We start from the raw sequence: 26,782 nt of genomic DNA, 5'->3' as shown, positions 1-26,782 counted from the left end.
CCTGCTTCAGCCTCCCCAATTCTGGGATTTCAGGTATGCACCACCATGCAGGGCACAAGGCACCAGGGCTAGAGGCATCTGGTTTGCACTTAGCAGTGGGAAATGAACCCAGTGCCTCCTGCATACAAGGAGCACTGTCCTGTGATGCACACAAAACCCTACCAGTTCTTCTCTACAAAATCAACTTTACACCACCCACAATCAAATACAGATTTTATTTCATAGAATAAAGTCTTCCTCTCGTTGCTGACACACCACCAGGCATTTCCCAGAGGCAACCGGTGTGGCCAATTTCATATAAATTCTCTCAGAGCTACTTTACATAGATAGACGTATACTGTGTGTATATATATATAAATATATCTTTATATACATAGTATGTTACCACAAACTCACTCTGCAGAAAGCAAACTAAAGAAGATAAAACAACAAAGTCTACAACAACCATTTCCATTCTGTATATTTTGCTATGATTCCATGTTCTGAAGAAAAATAAATAAGGCTTTTTCTGTGGAATCCTTCACTCTTCTTTCAGAGCATACAGCACATCATCCTGGCTCACATTGAGCCTCACTCGAAGGAGAAGGTCATTCCTGCTGGGTTCCACCAGGAGGAGACGGCAAGCACCCAGACGTGAGCACACAGCCATGGTCTCTGACATGGTAGGGTAAGGCAGTCCCTCCATCCTGCACAGAGCCACATGCTGACTGTATATCTAGACATCAAAAGTAAAACAAAGGTTAAGAGGAATAATCCTGGGTTTGTATCTGATCATTCATCTTTTCCAAAAATTGGGTGTCTGGGGCAGGGTGGGTCTCATCTTTATTTAGTCCAAGCACTTGGGAGGCAGAGGCAGGCAAATCTTTGTGAGTTCCAGGACAACCAAGATTACACTAAGACCTAGTCTCAAAACAGTAAACCAGACATATGGTACCTTAGATACCAAATGCTTCATCACTAGATGCCCTTGCCCAACTGCCAAGAATGGAAAAAAAGCTGTGGACTAGGACACAGCACATCTGAACTCCGCTTTTCTATAATTTACATATGTGACACTGGGCAAGTTACTTCTTTTTCTTTCTTTCTTTCCTAGTCTCTTTTAGGGCAAGGTCTTAGTTTGTAGCTCAAGCTGGTTTAGAACTCACTATGTAGTTCAATCTGGCCTCAAACTCTTGGCAATCCTCCTGCCTCATCTTCAAGTGCTGAGATTACATGTATGAGTCACCATATGCCTAATTCATGTTTTAAAGCAAAGCTTCAGTTTTACTTAGAAGATGTATTACCCACAACTGAGCAATATTTGGAATATTATAGAACCCTTCTGGGTTTTGTTGTTTGTTTTGTGGTGACACCTCCCCCATCTCTACTGCCTAAGACCAGCCCCAGACTTCCCTAATGGCCCTAATAACCAGGAGGCTAGAGTGGCCAGGCTCTGACCTACAGGGAAAATAAAAGGAGGGAAGGAGAGGGGCAGGGGAAGAGGGAAGGGAAGAGAGAAAAGAAAAAAAAAAAAAAAGAAAGGGGGGGGGGGAAGGGAGGGAGGGAGGGAGGGAGGGAGAGAGAGAGAGAGAGAGAGAGAGAGAGAGAGAGAGAATCCCAATCCCCAAGCTTACACCAAGATCAGGCCATATAACTGGCCATATAATTTCTCCAATCCCAGGCCATCCTAGAAAGCTCCCCCCACTCCCCAAGAAACCCTATCTAATCCTGTGTTCTGCCCAGTTCTCTACTGCTTCTCATCCTAGTAGGGACAGTCACCCTCTTGGGGTTTCCCCTCCCAATTAATTCGTGTGCCCTGGACCCATATCTAGAAGGATAAGAACAAGCAAAAACAACCAGTTCTCAAACAATTACCTGTTGAAATGTTGCTTCCTCTAGACCAGATCGACGAAATTCTGCAATAATGGCTCTCAGGAAGCCCTGTTCCAGGAGGGAACAGTTCCTTAAATGAAACCAAGAGATGTGAATTCTAAGAGGCTGTCTGCACTACTGGCTTCAAGGAGAGAAAACACGAGGAAACATTTTCTGCATCACCTGACAAAGTCTCAAGCTGACATAGAAAATGTTCTTTTGGAAATGGGGAACACAGCAACTACTTGTGGAATTATATCTGCACCCCAAATAAGTAAATAAATAAATAAATAAATAAATAAATTAAATGACCAACCAACCAACCAGCCAAAAAAGCCCCACTTCCAAATAGAGTATGCTTCAGTAAGAAACATAGCTACTTCCTGCTCATGTAACTTTTTTTGTTTTGTTTTGTGAGACAGGACTTCTCTATGTAGACCAGACTGGCTTCAACTCAGAAATCCGTCTGCATCTGCCTCCCAAGTGCTGGGATTAAAGGCATGTGTCACCACTGCCCTGACTGTTCATGTTCATATAACTTAAACAAAAAAAAGGGTTGTGTGTTTATGTGCATGCACATGCAGAAAGCAGAAGAGTGTCAGATCCTGAGAACTGAAGTTACAGTCAGTTGTGAGCTGTAAGAGCAGCAAGTGCTTTTAACCACTGACTCATCTTTCTACCTATCAAATGTGTTTCTTCCTTTTTGGAGACAGAGACATTGTATAGCCCAGTCTAGCCTAGAACTCACTATGCAGCCTGGGCTAGTTTTAAACTTATGGCAATCAATGCTGGGGTGAGAGGTATGAACAACCACACAGAGCCTGTTCCTATAGTATTGATACTTAATAAATGTTAATAAGCATTCATCTGTTACCCAAGGATTTTGTTTTTGCCTTCCTGATTGCCCCTAAGGACTTTCTCTAGATAAATGTGGATAGACTGAATTAAATCTGAGAAATAGAAGCACATTCCCAAAGCCCAAGCTGTGATCTCTCCTCACTCCCCACAGGTACAGGCAGCAGAGTATCTTACTTGATGGCGGTGATGTAGGCCGAGGAGAACATTTCATCTATAGCCTCCATTAAATGTGTCACAGTCACCATGCCCTGAGAGTCACCATGCTGATAGGAAAGCTCGCAGATCTCGGTGGCACGCCTGCAGATGTCTAGGCAGCGCCGGGCATCTCCGGAGAGGGCTGCTACCTACAAGAGGGAACACTTTTTTTTTCTTTCTTTCTTTCTTTCTTTTTTTTTTTTTTTTGGTTTTTTGAGGCAGGGTTTCTCTTGTAGCTTTGCACCTTTCCTGGAACTCACTTGGCACCCCAGGCTGGCCTCGAACTCAGAGAGATCCACCTGCCTCTGCCTCCCCAGTGCTGGAATTAAAGGCGTGTGCCACCACCACCCGGCTAACACTTTATTTTTAATGTCCACTTGCCATCTGAACCTAGGTGAATGACCACGGGATCTAGGCCTTGCTAAATGAAAAGGCAGTTCTGAGAATGGTCTTGTGCCAAAGCTGACAGCCGGGGAACCTTATATCATATATGGAACACTATTACTCCACACCAAACCACTGTCCCATGATATTATAAAAACTCCAGTGGAAAGGGCAGAAATCCCAGGAAACAAGTGAGGTTTGTTGGTGGTGGTGTTTTTGTTTTTAAGGAGGGGCTAGAAAAGATGATGGTTAAGAGTACTTGCTGGTGAACACATGGCAGTTCACAAACATCCATAACTCCAGGTTCTAGGTACCCAAAGTTCCATTCTGACCTCTGTGGTAGCTGGGAATGGTGGTAGAGAAGGCCAGGCTGGTCTACAGAGCGAGTTCCAGGACAGCCAGGAAGACCCTCGAGACCCCCTCTCAAAAAACAAAACAAAACGAAAACCTCACAAGAGTTCTCATTCCTGGTTCTCATTCTGTGTGCTCCAGAAGCAGCCACTTAAAGCCAGAGAGAACATTGAGGTAAGACCTCCCAGAGTATGTAGCCAACTTGGGAGAACAGCCCAATCAATGACTAAAGAGTTAAAATCAAGATGGGGGAGGGAGGGAAGACATCACCTGGGGGAACCCTGACTGAGACAGGTCAATCGGGCCACTGCACATGGTAACAGCTCTGCCACTGACACTTTTCCATGTACTTAGAGGTTGACAGTTCTGTGGGAGCCCGTTTTCGGGTTCCTCGTCACTAGCCTCCTATACTCAAATATTTCCGCATTACTTCCTACTTCCTATCACCATCCTCACCATGTGAAACAGCACCCTAGTGGTGAACAGGATGAATTGAAGAGCTTGTGCTGAGGTCTAAAGACAATGAAAGGAAACACTGAGAAGAAGAAAATCCCCTAAGCAGTTCCAGCTGCAGCCTCAGGGCTCTTCTGAGGACTGGGACTCCTGAGGTGAGAAGAGCCTGCATACAGCCTTGTCTGCAGAATGCATGATTCCATATAAACAGGTCTAACTCTGAGCAGTCTCTAAGGGTTGACCTTACTTAGTGTCCACCTCATTATTTCAGGGTTTTGGTCCTTCCTAGATGCCTGGCATAGACCTAAATGGATTCTTCAATTACACAAAACAGCTCGTTCCTTGAATCAATTATGGTGAGTTTGTATGTACATAAGTCCATAAATCCTGTGGCCTTCTCAAGAATCATACAATAAAATAAGGTACTGGCACCCTCAGCCCGTGGTATTTATTTCATAGTACCCCTGAAGTTCTCTTCATTCAGGGTACGTAGCACAGGACACAGGTGCTCAGTAAGGACTTACTGACTAGCTCGGAGTTGTGCTAAGGAACGTCCTGATGGTGACTCACCTTCCTGGCTACCAACTGAATGGCGTCATCCTCAAAGGCCTTTAAACGCTTGAGTCGGGACACCAGGATCTGTTTCAGCTGGCTGTGGGAATAGGGCTGGAAGGACATCCTGGTGAGACCCTGGAGAGCCAAGACGAGAGAAGAACAAGTTTCATTGTCCAGGTGGGGAAAATAAACAAAACAAAAAACCCAAGCCCAATTCTCAAGCCCCACATAACAATCCTGCCAAAATAGAAGGCCCGTGAAGACATAGTCTGCCTGGTTGTCTGCTTTATTCCAAGTACCAAAGAGGTGGCAGGTGATACATACTTAGATATTTTTAAAATAATTAAACATCTATGGCTTTGTGTGATTGCATAGGGACCAGAATGCCAAGGTATGGGGTATGGCGCTTGTAGAGAATGGTAGTATTTTTTCATTCCATCATAAAAATTACAATTATGGCAGAAATCATATTTCCTGGTCTTCTATATTTTCATTTTTACAGAACGACCTGGACTTACCAGTCGGCTAGAAACACGGTTCATCATGATCCTCTCTGGCAGGTCCATGGTGTTGGCAATGGCCAGGACCACCAGCCGGGCTCCCTTGTGAGTAGGCCAATCAAAGAGGTTGTACATGACATCTTGTTTGTGAGTCCAAAGAAGGTCAAGCTGCCAAAGGAGACATACATACAGTGTCACTCAAGAGACTAAGGCAGGCGCCTAAGTGACAGCCGTTTCTACTGAGTTAGTGCATGTGGCAGCACTTCTGCCTACCCACCATCTGCTCCAGGGACACAAAGCTGTGTGGCCACCTCTTCTCTGGTCCGCCAGGGCTTCTTACCTCATCTACAAGCAGCACCGTGGTTTCCTGCGAGCACCCTGGGCCGCAGAATCGCTTTGCCAGAAGTTCTGCTGCATGGTTAGCTGTTGCCTTCTGGCCCGTCAGCTTCTGTATGGGGGGAAAAGCAGTCACTGTAGCAAATGCTGATGATTCCACTCCACTGACCTTAAAGTGAGTGACGCCTATACTCTGCCTCTTACTCTAGTCCCTTCCCCAAGAGGGATATTACCCGTTCCAAGGTAACAGCTAATGAAAGAACAATGCTTATACCCTATTCCAGGACACTCCCATGTCATTTGTGAGCTAGGCTGCTGCCATGTGAGCATGTAATCAGTCAACATATAGCTCCTAACATGGTTTTTGAGTCTAAAAAACTCTGCCTCTCTCACCCTTGCCACCTCTGCATAAATGTGAAAGTAAAGTTAAGTAAGCCTTCTTCTTCCCTGTGCTTCTAAAGAACTGTTTTCCAAAAACCCCAACAACTTGACCTACCTGTAAAATCTGCACATAGACTTGATGAGGGTCTGTCAGCTTCATGCCATTGACCTCAACATATTCAAAGGGAGGAACATCATTTGTTTGGGCAGCCTGCTGCAGACAACGTATGACCTCGTGTACAGTGGCCGTCTTCCCTGTCCCAGGAACCCCAGAAATGTACATACACCTAGAGCAAGAAAAGAATACTCTCAGCCTGAGTCCATGCCATCCACATCATACTAAGAAAGGCCAAGACCCCTGGGATATGGAAGTAGGAACCGTGAAGACTACCCTAAGAAACTGGTCAGAGTTGGACCTGTTTAGACACTTACTCTACAGTCAAAGCCAATGCACGGAAACTGATTACTCAAAGGTCACCCCCTCCTTTTTAAAACTACCTGTCTACTCAGCATTACTCACCCTCCAGTCCCATCAAGAAGTTTGCTTTCCACAAAGTTGTAGACATCTTGGAACTCCTGTTCTCGACAGGGAAGAGAGTCAGGCACAGCAGAAACATGCAGCCTGCAGTTGGTGGTAGACAGAAGAAAAGGAAGGTTTTAGAAGTCTTTCACCATCTACCCAACAGAATGGAAAAGACACTATTATTTCTATACAGGAACTATTATGAATAAAAAGAAATGTCTTACTTCTCATCACTCTCCATGTTGCCTCACCCAACCTCCCTTTTCTCCAACAAAACAAAACAAAACGACTTGGGTAGACGGAAACCTATTAGTTTCCAAAAACCTTAATCTGATTCTGCATGTTAAAAGAATTCCTACTTTTGGGCCCTGTAGCTAAGAGGCACCACCCTCAGAAACATCAAGATGACAAGCAGCAGCCTGGGAGGCATTTCCTCCCATCTGCACCAGCCCAGCCATCGGTTGTTTAAGGTTGTTTAAGGTTTCCGTAAGCACTTGTTTTACTGTCTCCCACCACAGCGTATCACTGACTGCACAGTACTGGCCCACCTATCTATCCAAGCAGGACCACGAGCAGCATTACCTCAGCCGCGCCTCTTCAAGCACGCTAGCCGGCTCCTGGACAGCAAGGTTCCTACCTCGAATCTGAGGAGTGGCGTGACGAGGTGGTCGAGGATTAGGCTATAGTCAAAGAGAATATAAGTTGTAATAAAACAAAACAAAAAACCATCCAGGACACAGAAAACTGATCTGGTAAAAGGATGAGGTAGTCTTACCTCCTACATGTATGAAATAAAAAATGATTCACTTCTCATCCCACCCCTCACATCAAACATTTTGTTCATAGTCCAAACCTGATCTCTTTTTTCTAATATGGGATTGGGATTTGAATACAGCTAATCTGAGGAAAAAGTAAACAAGTAAGTAAATAAATAAGTAAATAAATAAGTAAATAAATAAATAAATAAATAAATAAATAATACAGCCAGGCATGGTGGCACATGCCAATCCCAGCACCTGGGAGACAGATACAGGCCCAAGCTACACAGTTAGATGCAGTCTCAAAAACAAACTAACAAAAATCCCAGGGCTTCATACATATTATGCAGGTGCTATGCCACTGAGCTATATCTCTGGCCCTTCACTAAATATTTCAAAAGCTAAAAAAATTATTAGGAAACTCGAGCTACTCTGCTCAAGAAGAAGAGCCATGGGTTGAGTCTGATTCCTGAGCTCTTTATTCAGTCATGCGTTGCCATGTGAGTGCAGGGAATCCAATTCAGGACCCTGGAGGAGCAAATGCTCGTAACTACTAAGCCGTCACCCCAGCCCGAGGCTCACTCTTTCTTGACTCCTCTCTGGGGCAGACCAATGTTTTCCTTCACTTCTCTTCCTGGTATGGAGTGATAGCCAACTTTCCACCTTTTCCTTGACCAAAAATGTGCAGACTGACTGTTGAAAAAGGTCTGTATCTATCAACTGGGGGGAAAACATAGGATCTACAAGACGGTAACCACAAGTCTTAATTATGCTCACAGGGCCATACATCCCTTTCTTCTGGTGGAAGCTAGGGGATGTGAACAATCAAAGCAGGGAGCTTTTTGCATGTGTATTTGAGGAAATCCAAGTAAATATGGCCTTTAGTTTAAATGGGATCTACTAGACTCCCTTCCTTGGAACCTCTTCTTAGACTTCAGCCTCAGCTCCATCTTGATCTAGAAAATTGGAGAACCATTTCTAAAGCAAGCATTTCCTAACTGTATGCTAGAGTTCTACTGTGTTTAACCCTAGTGTTTCTCAAACCTACCTTTACATGAGAGGGCCCCAACACCTCTACTGCTGTTACAATTCCAAAGGAACTCCCTTCCATTTTCCTGTTGCACATTCATTGCCACACATAAGCAGTACTCCTGATCTCTCAGCTGCATCTAGTGCAGCCTGGAATTCAATCCCCTCTAAGTGCCAAGGGAAACACAAACACTAGGACTCATCATCATTTGTACTTCCCAGTGGAGGCTGTGCTCTTGGCCATTTGACTCTAACCCTTAAAAGGAACTTGAGCCCTCGAGCAAGGCACATGTGGTAGCAGAAGCTTGGAGTCAGGGGCCAGCCTGGGCTATATAGTTATACACCGTCTCAATCAAAAGCAAAACAATCTAACTCAAGGGGAAAAACGCCATCTTCAACTAGATTAATTTTCATTCAAGTTCATGTAGGCCTGCTTCCCCCAGGGAACACACTACTATAACATCACAGCCCTGTGCTAAGAATCCAGCTGTTACTGTTTGGTCTTGGAATTAGCATTCTTTACCATGTAGGAGGGACATGTCACTGGAAAACAAACCCAAAAGAACCTTACAGTTTTCTGTGGTGTCTTGGAGGGGGTCTGCAATGATGGCTTTGAGGCCAACCTCCGGTTCCTGGACTGCCGTTGGGGATTTCTCTTTGGAAGGGAGGGAATAGAATCATCTTCCTCCTCACTAGTGGAGTCTGACACCTCTGTTGAGAATATGAACTCTTCCTCTTCTTGGTCACTTTTATCATCATCTAGAAGCCTGAGTGGTGGAAACTAATTATTTTCTATTATTTGGTGTTCAAGCCTTAATAAGAACTGTATAAAAGTGTGCATTAGAGGCATTAGTCTCTTCCACCACCAGGCAATATGGGATGTTTCACCTCCTGGATACTTGCTTGAGACACTCTGCTAAAGGCATTACATATCCACTAAATTCCTCAACAACTTCAAGGCTTGTGTATCTTCCCTACTTTATTCGTGAGGGAGTAGGATTGGAAACGTCCATCTTCCCAAATTTAGGTTTCAGAAGCCCAAATTCAAACTAAGAACTATCAAAAAGTGAATGCTTTTAGGTATCCCAGACTCCCAGACTTGCTGAAAACAAGAATTTTATTGTCCCTTTCAAACTATGACACTTGTACAAAATGCAGGTGATAAAGTATCAATGCACTGGCCATTCAAATAGAAAGGCCCCAAGGGACAAATGCTACCACAGATGGGAACGAGGTTGTCCTGCTTGTCCACGGGCAGTCTTACCAAAGCTGCTGCCTAATCCGTCTCAAAGTCAAGAGGGAACTCCTTCTATGTACACGATGGGAACTATGGGTGGGTTCTTTGTGAGCTGCTTGTTCTTTTGTGTTCCTGTAACAGATCACATCTGGATTAGAGGAAGGCATTCAAGACACCAAGGAGCCACAGTGGGTACTGCAGATAGTCAGCTCTCACCAGCTCCTATTCTTTTTATAGCAACTTTGGAAAGAGTTCATCAAACATGGCTCAAAGGCTCACCAAAAAGATCCAAGTTTTTCTTAACATATAATTTAAATCATACTTATCACATTGCTATTGTGGACCAAAATGGAGAAACTCCCAACAGACTTTGCCTCCTTTTTATTTCTGTCATCTTTTACAAAGGCTCAAAGTTAACAGAAATATACTCAGTATAAAATATACTCAGGCCAGGCAGTGGTGGCGCACACCTTTAATCCCAGCACTCAGGAGGCAGAGGCATGTGGATCTCTGTGAGTTCAAGGCTAGTCTGGGCTACAGAGTGAGTTCCAGCAAAGATGCAAAGTTACATAGAGAAGCCTTGTCTCAAAAAAAAAAAAAAAAAAAGTACCCCCCCCCCCCAGTATTTATTAAGCAACCTATTATGGACCAGGTGCTGGGAATTTCTATTTAAGAAATATTGAATATCATGTTATTTCTACTCTGTCACTCTTTTATGGTACAACTCTTTATCTACACATATTATCAAGTACCAAACTACAAAGAAAAGATCATTATATTGTGGCAAAGAGCCAGAGCCAACAAATGAAATCCAGGACTCTGAAGCAGTGTAGTTTCAGAAATAAATGTCACTATTCCCAAATGACATCTGCACAGAAAAGCGTTTCAGGCTAATCTTGAACTCACACCAGTCCTGCCCCAGCCTCCTGATTACAGGCATAGGTCACACTCTAAAACACATATTCTTGGGTCTAAGACTTGGAGCGCAGTTTACTTAATCCAGGCTCAGAAACCTTCATTTGGAAAAGATCCCCAGAGACTCTGAGTCTGGTTAGACAACCGCAGCTCAGAAATTTCCCTCTCTGACACTCACTTCTCATCAAAGGAAGTATCTCCAGTTCCTCTGAGAGAGGGCAATGCTCCTGCTTACCTCCCAATGTACTCTGGTGTCAGAATCACAGTAGGCACCGCTGAAGAACTCAACCTGCTCCTGAGAGGCCTGAGTGCCCTCTCCACACTAATTTTTGTGGTCATCATAGCTGGGCCTTGGGCTCTCAGAATCATGCTACCTTTGGTACAAAAGGAATGAGTCTGTCCATTGTTTCTTAGAGTTTTCAAAGGTGAGGCGGTCTTGATTTCACCAGGCTGAGACCTTTTAGGTGGTGAGGTTGTTTCAGAGAAGGCTGTTTTTCGTTTACAATTTTTTTGAGAATCCAAGGAATCACACAAGATCTTCTGTGATAGCCTCATGTTAGGCTTCCTGGGAAAACCTAAGCATAAAGGACAACGTGGGATGTTATAGTCAGAAATACACACCCCTAATCTCATAATTTAACTGAAGTTAACACAATAGAAGTTACTCATACTTTTTTGAATTAGTCCATATTGTCCTCTTCTAGGCCAAGTGGCCTCTTTTTTCCTAAACTTCAGGTATGATTTTCCTATTTAGAAACATACATGACTTCTGTTTGTTTCCATATTTCAGCCCCAGGTATTGAACATAGGACCTTACTAAGCATATGCTTTACCACTGAGCTACATCTGCAGGATCTAGAATTTGACTTCTAGGTAAGCTTTTGGAGATAAATATTCAGTAATCAATTTTCCCCAATGCAACAGTATTTGAAAAAATTTATAGTACATAACTGAGTGACACCAGACCCAACGTTTTTCTGTTTCGGTTTGTTGTTGTTGTTGTTCTGCAATCCCAGATTATATAGAGAGGAGGAATTCCTGAAGACAATCATTACATATAGATCTGCTTCACTCCTGCCAAGACTATGAGATCCAGTGATCATAGACATAGATACAGCTGAACTATTAAAAAGGCAAGATATATGTTAGGTTCTAGCAAGAAACAGAAGGTGAACGAGACTCAGCCCTGCTACTCATTCAAGCAGGAATGCCTAGTCTTAAAGCATAGATGAGCCAACTTCAGTCATACTCATGGTGTGAGACAGGGACAGATAGGGCTTTTTGAAGAGCCATCTAGTATTTGTGGGAATCATTAATTAGGGTGGCTTTATTCATAATCATCAAAAACTAGAAACATCCGGTTGTCTTCTACTGGGAATAAATAAGCTGTGTTTATTGATACAATAGAGCACTGCATAAAAAGGGATAAATCACCAATAGGGTAATAACAGGGATGACTCTCAAATGGATGAAACTACGAGAAGAGAACTGAGAACTAGACCGAAAAAAAAAAAAAAAAGCCAGACTGACTGTGATTCCAACCTTCTGACAACATCCCAGGAAAAGCCAATCATAGAGACAGCAGACACATCACTGTGTACCAGGGCTGGGGAGGAAGAGCTGGTGAAAGCAGCACATTGAAATAAAACTACTTTTCAGCCACACTTACCGCTGAGTTCTAGCAGCTCCCTAGCACTGGGGGAAACAGCATGAGCCGGCATCTGGCAAGGTTTAGAAGCAGAGTGCCTTGACTCAGTCCTTTGGACCACGTGTTCTGCTGTGCTCCAAGAAGGGCTTTTTACTTTCTTAACCTTGGCCTCTAATGTTTTTCTCTGGCACTCGGGGCTATCTTCTTGTTTCTTCAATGCTGCAAGTACTTCTGGTGTCAGTGGTTCGAACTTCTTTTTATTCCAGGATAGCTTCACAAACAGTGTCTGCTCACTTTTCTGATCCATAGGGATGACTTCATCTGGGGCTAAAGCCACTACCTGAATTTTGGAAGTGAGATAAACAAGAAAAGATAAAGACTATATACAGCCAAGAAAAACCATCATGGCTGCAATGAAACCTACTTAAGCTCCCATCTTTATAGAAACGCCACCTTTTATAACTAGAGAGAAAGACATTGCATAGCACATTAACTGAGAAACTCAGCACTTACAAAGTCATGAATAGTTTGAGGAGGATGTCAATGAAATGTAAATTATTCTTTTTCCTTTTTTTGAAACTGTGTCTATCTATGCAGTCCCAACTGCCCTCCCTAATCCTCTGCCTTGGCTTCTCCTCTTCATTCCTGCTATCATCCCAGTTCAATCACACATTATCCCACCCCCCCCCCCCCACCCCGCATCTATTCACCTAGGCCAAACTCCCCAAAACTTCTCAACACACTGAACAGTGAGCGGTACGTAGCTCCACACTGCTGCAAGATGACTTAAACTGTTTTCCAGCGTCTCCTAAGATCAGGCCCCACCTCACTTCCAGAGACTCAGTGTTCCCCAAATTGCCAACTATCACTAGCAGAGCCTGGCTTTAGTACCAATCCTGATTACTCCCAACAGGGGGATTTTCCTAATACCTCTTCTCCCCTGCCCTTCTGTTCTAGTTACTTTTTATTGCTAGTATAAAACACTGACCAAGACTAACTCCAGAAGGTTTACTCCACTTTACAGTTTACAGTCCTGATCACAGTCCATCCCTGAAGGAACTGGAGACAGGAACTGAAGTAGAGGCCATGGAAGAATGCTGTTACTGGCTTACTACCCTCACACATCAATTAATCAATAAAATGCCCCCAGAGACTTGCCTACAGCCCAGTTTGTCAGAGGTATTTCATAATGACTCGTTATGTCAAGTTGATGAAAGCTAACCAGCACATCTTCCAAATCCACCTGCTCTGCTGCTTCAACTTCTACATATACTTTTCCCACCTTCATTCATTTAACCATGAAATAAATTCCTGTAGCCAGGTCAGACCAGCCTCTCAGGCCAATTGTTAAACCAATTACCCAATCACCCAAAGCCAGGCATCACATAGGAGAGTTTAATCCTCCTCTGGATATAAAATCAGCTCTAGAGATAAGATGTTTTCAAAACACTGTCTACTTCAACAGCACAGCTCCCGAACACAAAAACGCTACACCACAAAGCTGTCTTTAGCACTGGCACTCTTTGTACTGGGTTATTAAGGAGAAGTCCTCATTTACAAAGTACACTCAGCCTTATAATGTCTTCTGCCTGCCATAATCATAGCTACATACGATTGTTCACTGAGACACATTTCCTAATAATTCCTGCTCTTCCTTCAGGTCATAACCAAGTGTCACTTCCTCTAAAAGACTCGGGACACATTCACTATGCTCTCAGTATCTGTGGAATGGGGCAAGCAGCCAGAGAAGATGAGAAAAAAAATTCAAATTAGAATCAGTACTATTTCTGAGGTCATACAGTATAGGCACTTCAGAACCCAGGATTTAAGGCACTCCTACCTGAACAGGGCCAATGATGGTCTCCACATAAATTTGGTTATCACAGTCAGAAGAGTCATACCAGAATATCTCTTGTGCAGCAGGCTGCCGGCCTAATAAATGTCTTTTGGAGATAGGGATCTCAGAGAATCGGACAAACCATTGCACCCGAGCACATTTCTTGGAAGAAAATGCAGATCCTAAGAGGATTAGGTAGAAAGGGAGAATAAAATCGGAAGGAAACAATTACTGAATACAGCCTACTGGCCAAACACCACACAATAGAACTATTTACCCCACAATGCTACAAAGCAGGTACTGTACCTGTCCCCTTTACAGCCCACAAACCAAGTCTCAAGACCCTTATATAATTTGACAATGATCAAAGGACCAATCAGCAGCAAAATGACTCTACTTTACAAATACTTTATAGTGCTCCACTTCTTATAAAAAGATTTTATTTATTGTATGTGTATGAGTGTATTGCCTACATGTATGTATGTACACCACTTGTGTGCAGTATCCATGGAGGCCAGAAAGGAACATCAGCTCCCCTGGAACTGGAGTTATAGACAGAGGGGTACTATGAACTAACCTAACCCTGAGTCTTCTGAAATAGGGAGTGCTTTGAAGTGCTGAACCATTTTTCCAGTTTTACTTTTAATAGTGTTTATCAGTATAAAAAGCAATTTCCAAAAAGGATAGAAAGAAAACAAGTTACTATAATTATAGGCACTTAATTTATCAATGGAAAAATTATACAAATTAATGCTTAAGAAGGCCATCAGTTAGGTATGGTGGTTCATACCTGTAACCCCAGCACTTGGGAGACAAGGGCAGGAGCATCCTGAGTTTAAGGTCATGAATAGTATTCAAGGCCAGTTTGGTGTGAAAAAGACTTTGTAAAGAAATCATACTTACAAAATTTCATAGTAACTTCTCTATTTCCAAACCAAAAAAAGTGTACCAAGCTATTATGAAATATTATTTTAAGATGTGTTATTCATTTATTCTGTGATGCGAAGATGTGTTGTATTCTTTTATGCTGCATTTGTTTAACTCTGTAAAGCTGTGTTACTTTGCTTCTTTTTTTTTTTGAGCTGAGGATCGAACCCAGGGCCTTGTGCTTGCTAGGTAAGCACTCTACCACTGAGCTAAATCCCCAACCCACTTTGCCTCTCTAAAACACCTGATTGGCCTAATAAAAAGCTGACCGGCCAATAGCTAGGCAGAAGAAAGGCTAGGCAGGGCTGGCAGGCAGAGAGGATAAATAGAGAACTCTGAGAAGAGAGGACCAGAGAACAAGAAAAGGAGAGAGGATGTAAGGGCCTAGCCAACCAGCTACACAGCAACCATAGAGCAAAAGATAAAAAAGGGATACAGAATAGAAAAAGATATGCCAGGCAGTGGCTGGGCACACCTTTAATCCCAGCACTCAGGAGGCAGAGTCAGGTAGATCTGTAAGCTCAAGGCCAGCCTGGTCTACAAAGAGAGTTCCAGGACAGCCAGGACTATTACACAGAGAAACCCTGTCTTGGGGGGGTGGAGGGAAAGAATAGAGAAAGATAAAAGCCCAGAGGCAAAAGGCAGACCAGATAATTTAAGGAAAACTGTCTAGAACAAGCCAAGCTAAGGCTAGGCATTCATAAGTAAGAATACGTCTCTGTGTGTGTGTATTTATTTGGGAGCTGAGTGGCAGGCCCCCGAACAGAAAAGAGCAAAAACAAACAAAACCCCAACACCCCTAGCAATGCAAATCACCAATTTTCCTTCTGTGTCCCTAAACTCCTTGTCCCCAAATCTTGCACTTGACATTCTTACTCCTAAAAATAACGGGAAGGCTAAGTTCTTGTGCCTTCTCGTTCCAGTTTATCCCACACTCCACTGCTGAGTCTATGAAGTCTAGATGGGGAGAGGAACAGCTAATACTTATGTGATCCACCTCAAAGTCTAGGCTGCTCTGGAAGTGCCTGTGCATAGAGAACTCAGCAGCGCCCCCCCCCCCCCCCACACACACACACCTCGTAATCGTGCCCAGTAAGAGAAGGTTCCCATTTCAGGCCCAAACTCACCATCTTCAAATAAGTCAATCAGTTTAGCAACATAGGGTTTTGTATTATCATCGCCTTTAATCAACACAAACTGTCCAACCTTGATGCGAATCTCAGAGGAACAATCATTGACTTTTATACACATTTCTCTAGAAAGCAACAAAGAAACATGATCATCAAAATGGGAAAAGAGTTTTAGAATTTGGCACAAAAGACAATGTTCTTTTAAAGGATGTGCTTGTCCAGCTAGCTCTTTTGACATTTAATTTATATTCCACTTGTGTGACTGCTTGCCTGTGCCAATACATGCATGTGCAGTGCCCATGGAGGCCAGAAAAGGGCACTGGATCCCCCGAGAGAGTTGTAAGACAGTTACCACTTAAGTGAAAAAAATCAAACATGAGTCCTCTGAACGATCAGCCAGTGCCCATAACCACTGAACTTCAAGCTCAAAAACTTTAAGGGCTGGAGAGATGGCTTAGTGGTCAAGAGCACTGGCTGCTCTTCCAGAGGACCTATGTTTAATTTCCAACAACCACTTGCAGCTCACAACTATCTATAACTCCAGTTCTGGGGGATCCAACACACTCACAGACAACCATTCAGGTAAAACACCAATGCACATAAAATAAAAATAAATAAATTTCTAAAAATAATTAAACTGGAAATTCCTCTAAATGGTTTCTCTACACTTTCCAATTGTCTTACTGGGGAAACAATGTACCCAATGAAAGTACACAAAATGGGTTTAATGAATTGTTTTAGCATAAATGACTGGTTTAGATATCTTCCTACAATCTTAACTACCTCAGTTATTGGCAAAGAACAGTAAAAGGTTCAGGAGGCTGGATAGCTAAACAACAACAACAACAACAACAATAATAATAATAATAATAATATCAAAACTGCTAATGAATGGAGAGAAGGCTCGGTGAATGAAGCTCAAGGACTGGAGTTCAGTTCCCCAGCACTCCTGTAAAAAGCCTGGTAGGTGTGGCAACCACCTGGAACACAGCATTTGGGAAGCAGAACCAGGAATTCCCAGGGCAAACTCACTAGCTAGCTTAGCTGGAATTGGTGAGTTCTGGGTTCAGCAAAAAGAACCCATACCAGTAATAAAATAGAAGGTCTCCATTAGATTCAGGGATCTTTCTAGAAGAGGAGACAGAAAGATTCCAAGAGCCAAAGGTGGTTAATAACACATCAAGATTTTTCAGATACAATAAGGCAGATACACATACAAACTCAGCAATTGTGACAGAATGCACAAGACTTTTACAAGCTCCAGCCAGACAAAATCCTAGCACAGAGGAGAGAAGGTGGGCACAAAAATCCCACCAGTAGCTAAGAAGCTGCTGGCATAGGAAGAGTCAGTTTAATAATAATGTGATTCCTACAGGGCAGGCCCACTCCCAAGACCAGCTGTACAACACAAACTTAACTCATTTGGTAAAGAAGAAAAAAAGGAGGGGGAGGGGGAGGGGAGGGGAGGAGGAGGAGGAAGAGGAGGAAAAGAAATCTCAAAGTTGGGTAGGAAGGGCTGAGATGGAGTGGTGATGTAGGAGTGGGAGAAGATGATGAGTGTTCAAAACACACAACATGTAAGAAATTCTCAAGAATAAAAACACTGCAGCAAATAAAGAGGGCAACCAGGAAGCACTCAGCATCAACTTCAGGCCTCCAATGAGCACACACACCTGCCCCCATACACATGCACATTCACTACACATGAACGCACAATCAAGTTGGGAAGGATATAGTACATTGGTCCTTTTATCTTTTAAGCTTCAAAGAATCTACCTCCCCCGCCCCCCTTTTTTTTCTGAGCTGAGGATTGAACCCAGGGCCTTGTGCTTGCTAGGCAAGCGCTCTACCACTGAGCTAAATCCTTAACCCAAGAATCTACCTTTCATAGATGACATTATGGTACATCTCAAATTTTACTAACCAGCCACAACAGACCTTTTTGCATCACACAAAAACTTCCTTAAAAATTTATTTCTATTGTCCCTCAAACCTCAATCTGCACTGAGCAGAACAGTTTAAATACAAGCTTCACAGTTTAGCCTGAAAAGTTTTATTTTGCAGTCCAACCAAAGAGCTTCATCACTTACTTGTAGATTTGGTAGTACTGTTTTCGATCCGGCAATGGCCTGCCAACCCATGAGAAAGATTTTCGGGTCTTCTGCCTTGTGAGATAGGACGGCATGGCTCTGATGGGTTGTAGATATAGTCAGTCCCTGCTTTCACTTGAGTTCAGCCTTTTTTAATACCCCTATCTCACTACCACAGATTTTAAACCGATAACATTTCTTTTTTATCTTCTTTTGGTTTTTCAAGACAGGGTCTTTCTATACAGCCCTGACGGTCCTAGAACTCACTATGTAGACCAATCTGGTCTCAAACTCATAAGATATTTGCCTGCTTCTGCCTTTCAAGTGTTGGGAATAAAAGCGTGTGTCACCAGCCACCACCAAGCTAATAGTAAGTACTTGCAAGCATTTATAATTTATTTTCTTGAATATTGGGCCCCCAGGTTCCCTGGGTGAAATTAATGCATAGTATGCAATATCTACATAAAATATACTAAACTGCCTGTATTAATTTCCAACAAGATTGACTTTTTTTTTTCCACAAAAATGAATGTTACTGAGTTAGGACAGCCAAGGCCACAAGAGAAACCCTGCCTTGAAAAACCAAAAAGAAAAAAACACTTACTTTGAACAAAGCACAACAGGTGTGAACAAATATCTAAGTGAAATGTCTTCAAATTCAGATGGAATAATCGACAACCAATTGTGCAAAGAGCCTAGAGGGCCGGGTCTTGTGATGCAGGGAGAAAGGGCTTTCTAAGATTTCTGAGCTGAACTGAATAACTGAATATTGAATAATCAGGAGACCCAGATAAAATGGACTGGAATGAGGGCTTACAGGGATAGGGGAATAAATGTGCAAAGGCAGCATGAGAGACAGAGATGGATCTTACCAAGTGTGTCATTCTTACATTTAAAAAAAAAGGGTTGGGGATTTAGCTCAGTGGTAGAGGGCTTGCCTAGCAAGCGCAAGGCCCTGGGTTCGATACTCAGCTCAAAAAAAAAAAAAAAAAAGCTGGGCAGCGGTGGCACACCTTTAATCCCAGCGGTGGGGGGGGGGGGGGCAGTCCCAACACACACAAACATGCAGGTAAAACACCAATGCACATAAAATAAAAATAAATATATTTCTAAAATTGATTAAACTAGAAATTCCTCTAAATGGGTTCTCTACGGAAAACAATGTACCCAGTGAAAGTACACAAAATGCGTTCAATGAATTGTTTTAGCATAACAAATAACTGATTTAGATGTCTTTCTACAATCTTAACTACCTCAGTTATTGGCAAAGATCTCTGTGAATTCGAGGCCAGCCTGGTCTACAGAGCGAGATCCAGGACAGGCTCCAAAACCACACAGAGACACCCTGTCTCAGGAGAAAACAAAAACAAAAAAACCCAATAAATAAATAATCAGGAGATAAAAACCTAGCTCGGTTGGTGAAGTGCTTGTCATGTAAGTATGAAGACCTAGGTTTATTTCTGAGAAACTACACTAAAAAAAATAAATAAATAAGCATAGTGGGATGTGATTCCATGCAGGGGAACAAAGACGGGTGAACCCCAGGACTCGAGGACAAGCCGGGCTAACCAACTTGGCAAGTTAATCTTTAAAAAGAAAAAAATCAGGTTATAGCTCCTGAGGAATGCTCTCCAAGGCTGGCTTCTGGCCTTCACACACCCACACAAAACCAGTAACTAACAGACTGCTTGGCAGGGTGTTTCCCCTGTATGTGGCAGGCCCAGGGTACTGTGAATGGCAGGGTGTTTCCCTGTATCTGACAGGCCCAGGGTACTGTGAATGGCAGGGTGTTTCCCTGTATGTGACAGGCCCAGGGTACTGTGAATGGCAGGGTGTTTCCCTGTATGTGACAGGCCCAGGGTACTGTGAATGGCAGGGTGTTTCCCTGTATGTGGCAGGCCCAGGGTACTGTGAATGGCAGGGTGTTTCCCTGTATGTGACAGGCCCAGGGTACTGTGAATGGCAGGGTGTTTCCCTGTATGTGACAGGCCCAGTGTACTGTGAATGGCAGGGTGTTTCCCTGTATGTGACAGGCCCAGGGTACTGTGAATGGCAGGGTGTTTCCCTGTATCTGACAGGCCCAGGGTACTGTGAACGGTGAAAAGAAATGTGGTATTAAAATGCAGGCTGCAGAGCTGGCTCGGCAGTTAGAGAACCTGCTGCTCTCGCAGAGGTTCAGGTCCCGGCACCCGCATGGAACTGTCCATGACTCCAGTTCCCAGGGGATTCCGTGCTCTTGTCTAGCCTCTACAGCTGGTGGTGGTAGGTACACTCAGACACATGCAGGCAAAGCTGTTTACATTAAATAAATCTCAAAAGTACAGTTTTAGTGACAAACAAAGGGAAAAGATAAAATCCTCTGCATAAAGGATTTAGACATTATAACCTAGTAATAAAAATACCAACCCAGCATCTTAGAATTAGTAATTAGTACTAGACCTTTAGTTAAGAGTGCATGCTTCTCTTATAGCTCTTATAAAGCTAACATATGGGAAAACTAGGATTTAAAACGTCTCTGAATTACTGATGAGAACAAAGTCTTGTGGGGTGAGGGGAAGAATTATAAAAGCATATAGACATCCAAATTAAACAAACTGGTTTCCTCCAGTTCTGTGTCATTGTATCCTATATTCTATCTAGGGACATTTAACTCCTAAAATATCTCTGCCCTTTTTGTTTTTTTGAGACAGGGTTTCTCTGTGTGGTCTTGGCTGTCCTGGACCTCACTCTGTAGACCAGGCTGGTTTCAAACTCAACAGAAATCCACCTGCCTCTGCCTCCCAAGTCATGCACCACCACCACCTGGCTGCTTTAAAAAAAGAACACAAATCTAAGAAACTCTAGGAGTGAAATGGAGACACTGGGTCATTAGTAAATAAACCACCGATATAAGATGCTCTAGATCCCTTCTTGTTGAAAGGAGTCTGCTTTCTCCCTTACTGATACTTTGAATAAAATTAGCTTTGTAAAAGCCTAAGGAAAGGGGCAGGGAGAAGAGTTAGATGAATGATGGCCTTTCACTTCAACATTTGGGAGGCAGAAGCAGACGGATTTCTGTTGAGTTCCAGTCCAACCTGGTCTACAGGACACTGCTCTGGCTGTGCTACTAAAATCAATTTTAATTAGGTAGGTAGACACAAGCAAAGAAGCCAGGTTGGGCAGTATAAGGACATAATCCTAACTATTCAGGAGTCTAAGGCAGGAGGATGACCAAGTTCAAGGCCTGTCAGATAGACCAAGTTCAAGGATGCTACCTCAAAATGTAAAAAAAGGCTGGGGATGTGGGTCATGGGGATGTGGGTCACGGGGATGTGGGTCACGGGGATGTGGGTCACTGGGATGTGGGTCACGGGGTTGACTTGCATAACTATGTTTGTAGCTCTAGATGCAATCCCCAGTACTTGCCAGGAGAGGATGAGCAAACATATCAGACTTGCTCAAGTGAAAAAACAAAACTGTATTTGTACTGTTCAGTAACCTCTGGGTAAAAATTAGTGGAGGTGCTTGAATCTGTGCAAATGTTTAAGGAAAATCTCAACACTTACTTTCAGCACACAGTCTTAGTGGATGACGTGACACACAAATGTCAGAAATGATCCTGCAGCCTCTCCCAGCTTTCCACAATGAAGTCAAGCAAGTCTCTGAAATAGAAAGCCAAGACTCAAGTAAACTGCAGTACTCACCAAGTACTCATTTAAATAAATGGGAACATCACTGATTTGTAGCAAATCACTGTTTTCCATCAAAAGTTATATATAATCCTCAAATGATCTAACTTTAAGATGAATGACATTTACACTGGTGCAGCTGCTAGGCATGACGGCCTTTAATCCCAGCACTGGGAAAGCAGAGGTAGGTAAATTTCTGAGTTCAAGGCCAGCCTGATATATATAGAGTCCCAGGGCAGCCAGGGTGACACATTGAGACTCTGTCTCAAAACAAAACAATAACAACAAAACCCCTATAGAGTCACTTTGGGAAGCTGAAAATTTTTTCTTGTATATTTTTGGACATATGCCTACTTTATGATTCAGTAATTCATGTATATATCAGAAATATATACACCTCATGAAAAGACATGAGCCAAAATGTTCCCTTTAGTACTATAGAGCAACAAAATTAATCCAACCATTAATACAACTTCACTGTTGTGGCTTGGAACTGAAATTTTCCCAGAGGTCACCTGATATTTTGAAAACCGACTGCCTCACAAAGTATCTGACCTCTTCAATGGATCAACTCTTGACAGGTTCATGATTTGATAGGCTGTTTCAGAGGTGACAGAACTCAGAAGTCTTTTAAAATCCAGGAAATGTGGGATGGAGAGACAGCTCCGTGGTAAGAGCACCTGTTGTTCCCGTAGAGAACCTGAGGTCAGTTCCCAGCACACACAGGCTAGCTTAAAACCACCTTAACTCCCGTTCAAAGGGATTAGATACCCTTTCCGGCCCCTGCAGACACCAGGTACACACTGGTACACAGACACACAACTAGGCAAGCACTTACACACATTACAATAAACAACAAAAATAGGAGGTATCAAAGAGGACTTAGGTAAAAGGAATAGGTCCTTAGGGGCAAGTCTTTAGGGATTTTTCTCTTGTCTTGGACTTCTCTGTTAGGATGTAAGTGACCCTAGCCAGAAATGTCTGAAATTGCGAGTCAAGATAAAGCTTCCCTTGTTTTAGTTTTTTTTTTAAATATTTTGTCATAGCAACAGGAAGTTGACAAGCACATGCACACACAAAATGAAAAGATGTCAAATGAGATGCCTGAAGTACAAAAGGCCTGCTCCCTGCTGTGTTTAGTTGTCTCTTTTCAGAACTCCTAATTATGTGTCAACTTTTCACTAAAGAATGACATGTGTATAGAAGAGAACTGAGGTGGAACTACACAACTCAATGAACTTCTTCACCCTCTACACACCATCTTATCCACTACCAGCAAAGGAATGGTGACGGGACTGAAGAGCCAGGCTGGGCTTGGCCAAAAGAAGTGTTTGACTTCTAGAGATACCAGCTACAAGGTCTTGATGTCACAGATACCAGAAATCTGAAATACGCATGGCACCTAGTACAGAAGCCACACCCAAGACAAATGCATAAAGGAACCTTACTAAAAGTTGAGCCAGAAATCTTGACATATGTATCTCACTTAAGTCTTAAAAACAATCCCAGAACAATACACACAAGTTCATAGTAGACGCTCATTAAGTATCTGCTAATGAAAGGTAGGTGTTATCTTAGTAACAACAGGCCCAATTTTACAGAACACAGCCTTAAATCTAATTTGAACAGCCAGATGCCAATGGCTGTTCCTAAACTACCTCACTTTATACACAGTGTGAAACTAGACAGCATTATGTCAGAGCATTTACTTCTGCCAGCTTATTACAGTAAGTTAGGCTTCCCAATCACAGAATGATAGGTCTACCGGGCTTCAGTTTCCTAGTCCACAAAATGGGATAATAGTATCTCTTCTATTCAACATTATTACTCTATTCAACATCATTATTACATGTGCTAAGCACTATTCTAAGATACCAGTATTAAGGTGGGAAAACACTATATGACAAACTCATGTCCACCCAACTGTAGAAACAATGCACCCCAAGAAATTTGAGTTGCCCCAGGAATTTCATCCTGAAGAAAGCTGAAACTAGGGGAAGCCAGAGCAGGAACTTGTCTGAGGGCTGAGGGCACTTCGGGCAGACTGCTTAGTTAAGGCACATCTCTTGCCTTTTATCTAAACCTTACTCTCACATCAAGACTGAATATATGGAATGAGGCAGGGCCAGGGTCACTGGATCTCTCTCTTCCCACTGTGGCAATACTGAAGAAATCTTTTTTCTGCTTTTCACTATTAATTTGGCCTTTAAAAAACATTTATTTTGAGAGTTCGAGGCCAGCCTGGGCTACAGAGTGAGTTCTAGGAAAGGCGCAAAGTTACACAGAGAAACCCTGTCTCGGAAAACCAAAAAAAAAAAAAAAATAAAATAAAAATTATTTTGAGCCAGGTGTGGTGGCGCATGCCTTTAATCCCAGCACTCGGGAGGCAGAGGCAGGCAGATCTCTGTGAGTTCAAGGCCAGCCTAGTCTACAAAGTGAGTTCCAGAACACCCAAGACTCTTACACAGAGAAACCCTGTGTGTGTGTTGGGGGGGGGGGGGGGAATATAAGGGGAATTTATTTTGCTAAGTGGTGGCACACACCTTTAATCCCAGCACTCAGTACAGAGACAGATGAATCTCTTTGAGACTAGCCTGGTCTACAAAATGAGTTCCAGGTCACCTAGGGCTGTTACACAGAGAAACACTGTTTCAAGAGGAAAAAAAAAATTTTTTTAAATTTTGTGTCTGTATGTGTCTGTGTGTGTGTGTGTATACCAAGTGCCACAGCAAACGTGGAGGCAGAGGACAATTTGAGGAAACAGGTTCTCTTTCTAACCTTTGAGTTCCTGGTTCTAGCTTAATGTCAAAGGCCAACTGTTGCACAAATCCTAATTGGTCTTAGTAAAACCCGGAGCCAGATATTAGGATGAAAGCTGAAAGATCAGAGAAGCAGAGCAAGCCACAATCACCATCCCTCACCTCACCAACTCCTCAGCCTGAAAGAGAGCTAGTTCCTGTCTCCATCTCCATCTCCTCCTGCCTTATATTCCTTTCTCTGCCCAGCCACATCACTTCTTGTCTCAACATTCCTAGTGCAGGGATAAAAGGTGTGTGATCCCAATTGCTGGAATTAAAGATGTGTGCCACCACTGCCTGGCTCTGTTCTTTTAGACTGGATTGATCTCAGTGTGGCCTTGAATCCACAGGAATCCTGCCGGCTCCGTCTGCCTCCCGGTGCTAGGATTAAGTGTGCACCACCACTGCAGGGCTTCTCTGGGTGATTCTGTCCCCTGATCTTCGGCAAGCTTTATCTTCTAGATTACAAACAATATCGGTTGTATATTTTGCAGGACCTAATTTGGCTCTTTTAATTGGAATATTGAGGACATGTAGCAGAACTTGGCTTGTTAAGGCACAGGCTGTGATCCCAAATCTGATAACACTACTTTCAAATACAAAGGTCAGCATCTTATTTAAATACAACTTGATGTTGATGGGAGAATTCCCACTGAGCTACACCTGGTCTGGCTCCAGGGTATTAGCACCTAGCCTTAATCCACTTTTTGTTTCTCTTATTGCCCTCTACCTGAATCTTGTCTGGGGGTTTCCCAAGGGTACAAAGCCTATTTAAAACTATGTTGTTAAAAATCCGACACATTGTGATACTCTTTAGTAGAAAATTGGCATTTGTTATTTCCCCTTTGGAAGCTTAGTCAAGATGTTTAGGAGATACGGAAATCAACTTGTTCAAAGTGAAAATTTGAAGAATGAGAAAAATGTCCTTGGCTAAAGGGAGAGAGAGGCTGGGACCCCCTGCAGCTGGAAAGGCTAAGCCATCCTTAAAGTGGGATGTGTCTTCTTTCCACAGACCTGCATTAACCCACATTCGTTCAACAAACCGATGTTAGGTAATTCACAAGTCAATACAAAACATTGAACTCAATTTCACAGAATTCAGAAATCTCCCAACATCCAAATATTGCCCTCTAATACAGCTTTTAAAAAAAACTGTAATTCTGTCCGGGCGGTGGTGGTGCCAGCCTTAAGCACTCAGGAGGCAGAGGAGGCCAGCTTGGTCTACAGAGAGAGTTCCAGGTCACCAGAGCTACACAGTGAAACCATGTCTCGAAAAACCAAAATAAATAAACAAATAAATAAACACATAGTAGTTCTGAAAAGGCCGAGCATAGCGCTCCACACCTTTAATCCCAGAGTCCGGAGGCAAGGGCAGTCTGAGTTCGCCGCCGGCCTGGTTCTGAGCGAATGCCAGGACAGCCAGGACTACACAGTGAAACACTGTCTCGAAAAAACAACACCGTGGGAAATAAAGTACGAAGATTCGACTTCGATGGGAAATTAAAACGGCCTTCCTCACCGCAGTTTCACCTGTACTAACCCTGGGCAGGAATCTGGCATCTCAAGACGCCCACTTTCTCCATCAGTTACAAGAGGACATTCTGTTCCGGGCTAGACCCCAGAAAGCAGAAAGCGGGCCGTTACACGTTGTCTTCTGTGACTGGGGATGAAAGCCCACCTACGGACCACCCATTTGGAGAGGAGTCCGGAGGAGGCGAGCACGTCAAAGCCAGAAGAAGTGACTTAGAGAAAGACTCTCGGGCCGCAATCACTAGCTGTGAAAGCGGCTAACAGCATTAGCTCCGCCGTGGCAGAGAAAAGGACGCGAGTGTTTTCCGGAGGCAGTGCACGTGGAAAGGCAAAGCCTCGGGCTCCCGGGGGCAGGCCGCACCCACTTCTCCGAGGTGGGCTTCCGGTTCGGACAGTGCAGCAAACACTCTGGCTCCCCCAGAGCAGAAAGTACTCCAGGACCTCGCTGGAGACAGAGGGTCAGTTTGCTCGCTGACAGCAGTGCCCGCCTGATAAGTCAGGCTCTGGGTGCACGCGTGTGGGAGGAAATCCGTGAGTCTGCAGAGAACGCCCGGCGGGCCGGGAGCCGCACTCACCACGCCGAAGATTGCCAGGGCTGGCCGATCCGCTGCGCTTCGCACCGCTTGCAGACAGGCACTCGGGGAGCTGCACAGCGCTCGCCCGTCCGAGCTAGACTCCTCCCGGGACAGCCGGCCACACGGCGGACCCCCAGCACGCCAGAGTAGGACTGGAAGTCAGAGGAAAAAACTTTTCGCGCCACCAGCCGTGACCCCGCCCACAGCTTGGTTCCGATTGGCGTTCTCAACCCCCCTCGCCACGCCCACCCAG

General features: G+C 43.6%; 1 protein-coding gene across 1 annotated transcript; it reads right to left on the bottom strand.

Moving 5' to 3' along the window:
- Positions 1–403: 403 nt before the first annotated feature.
- Orc1 (origin recognition complex subunit 1) lies at positions 404–26,649 on the bottom strand. Its single transcript, XM_036179632.1, has 18 exons — positions 26,530–26,649; positions 21,504–21,599; positions 17,959–18,057; positions 15,866–15,993; positions 13,815–13,993; positions 11,996–12,314; positions 10,562–10,901; positions 9,439–9,543; positions 8,746–8,941; positions 6,970–7,067; positions 6,385–6,486; positions 5,980–6,151; positions 5,488–5,595; positions 5,166–5,315; positions 4,663–4,782; positions 2,884–3,053; positions 1,855–1,942; positions 404–715 (listed from the first exon to the last, which is right to left on the bottom strand). Exons 3-18 carry the CDS (start codon positions 18,051–18,053, stop codon positions 521–523), a joined length of 2,565 nt encoding a protein of 854 aa, XP_036035525.1. The 5' UTR covers positions 18,054–18,057; positions 21,504–21,599; positions 26,530–26,649; the 3' UTR covers positions 404–520.
- Positions 26,650–26,782: the final 133 nt, after the last annotated feature.

This window comes from Onychomys torridus, chromosome 2 (genome assembly GCF_903995425.1).
Source record: "Onychomys torridus chromosome 2, mOncTor1.1, whole genome shotgun sequence".
In the NCBI taxonomy this organism is placed as follows: domain Eukaryota; kingdom Metazoa; phylum Chordata; class Mammalia; order Rodentia; family Cricetidae; genus Onychomys; species Onychomys torridus.
The sequence above is the reverse complement of the archived record's forward strand: the minus strand, read 5'-3'. Positions and strand labels throughout refer to the sequence as shown.

Excerpts from the sequence above, each read along its gene's own strand:
- Orc1 (XM_036179632.1), bottom strand. The coding sequence starts at position 18,053 with ATGCCGTCCTATCTCACAAGGCAGAAGACCCGAAAATCTTTCTCATGG. Across the intron at positions 13,994-15,865 it reads GATTGACTTATTTGAAGATG|GATCTGCATTTTCTTCCAAG; the intron begins GTGAGTTTGGGC and ends TAATCCTCTTAG. Across the intron at positions 8,942-9,438 it reads CGGATTAGGCAGCAGCTTTG|GCTTCTAGATGATGATAAAA; the intron begins GTAAGACTGCCC and ends TCCACCACTCAG.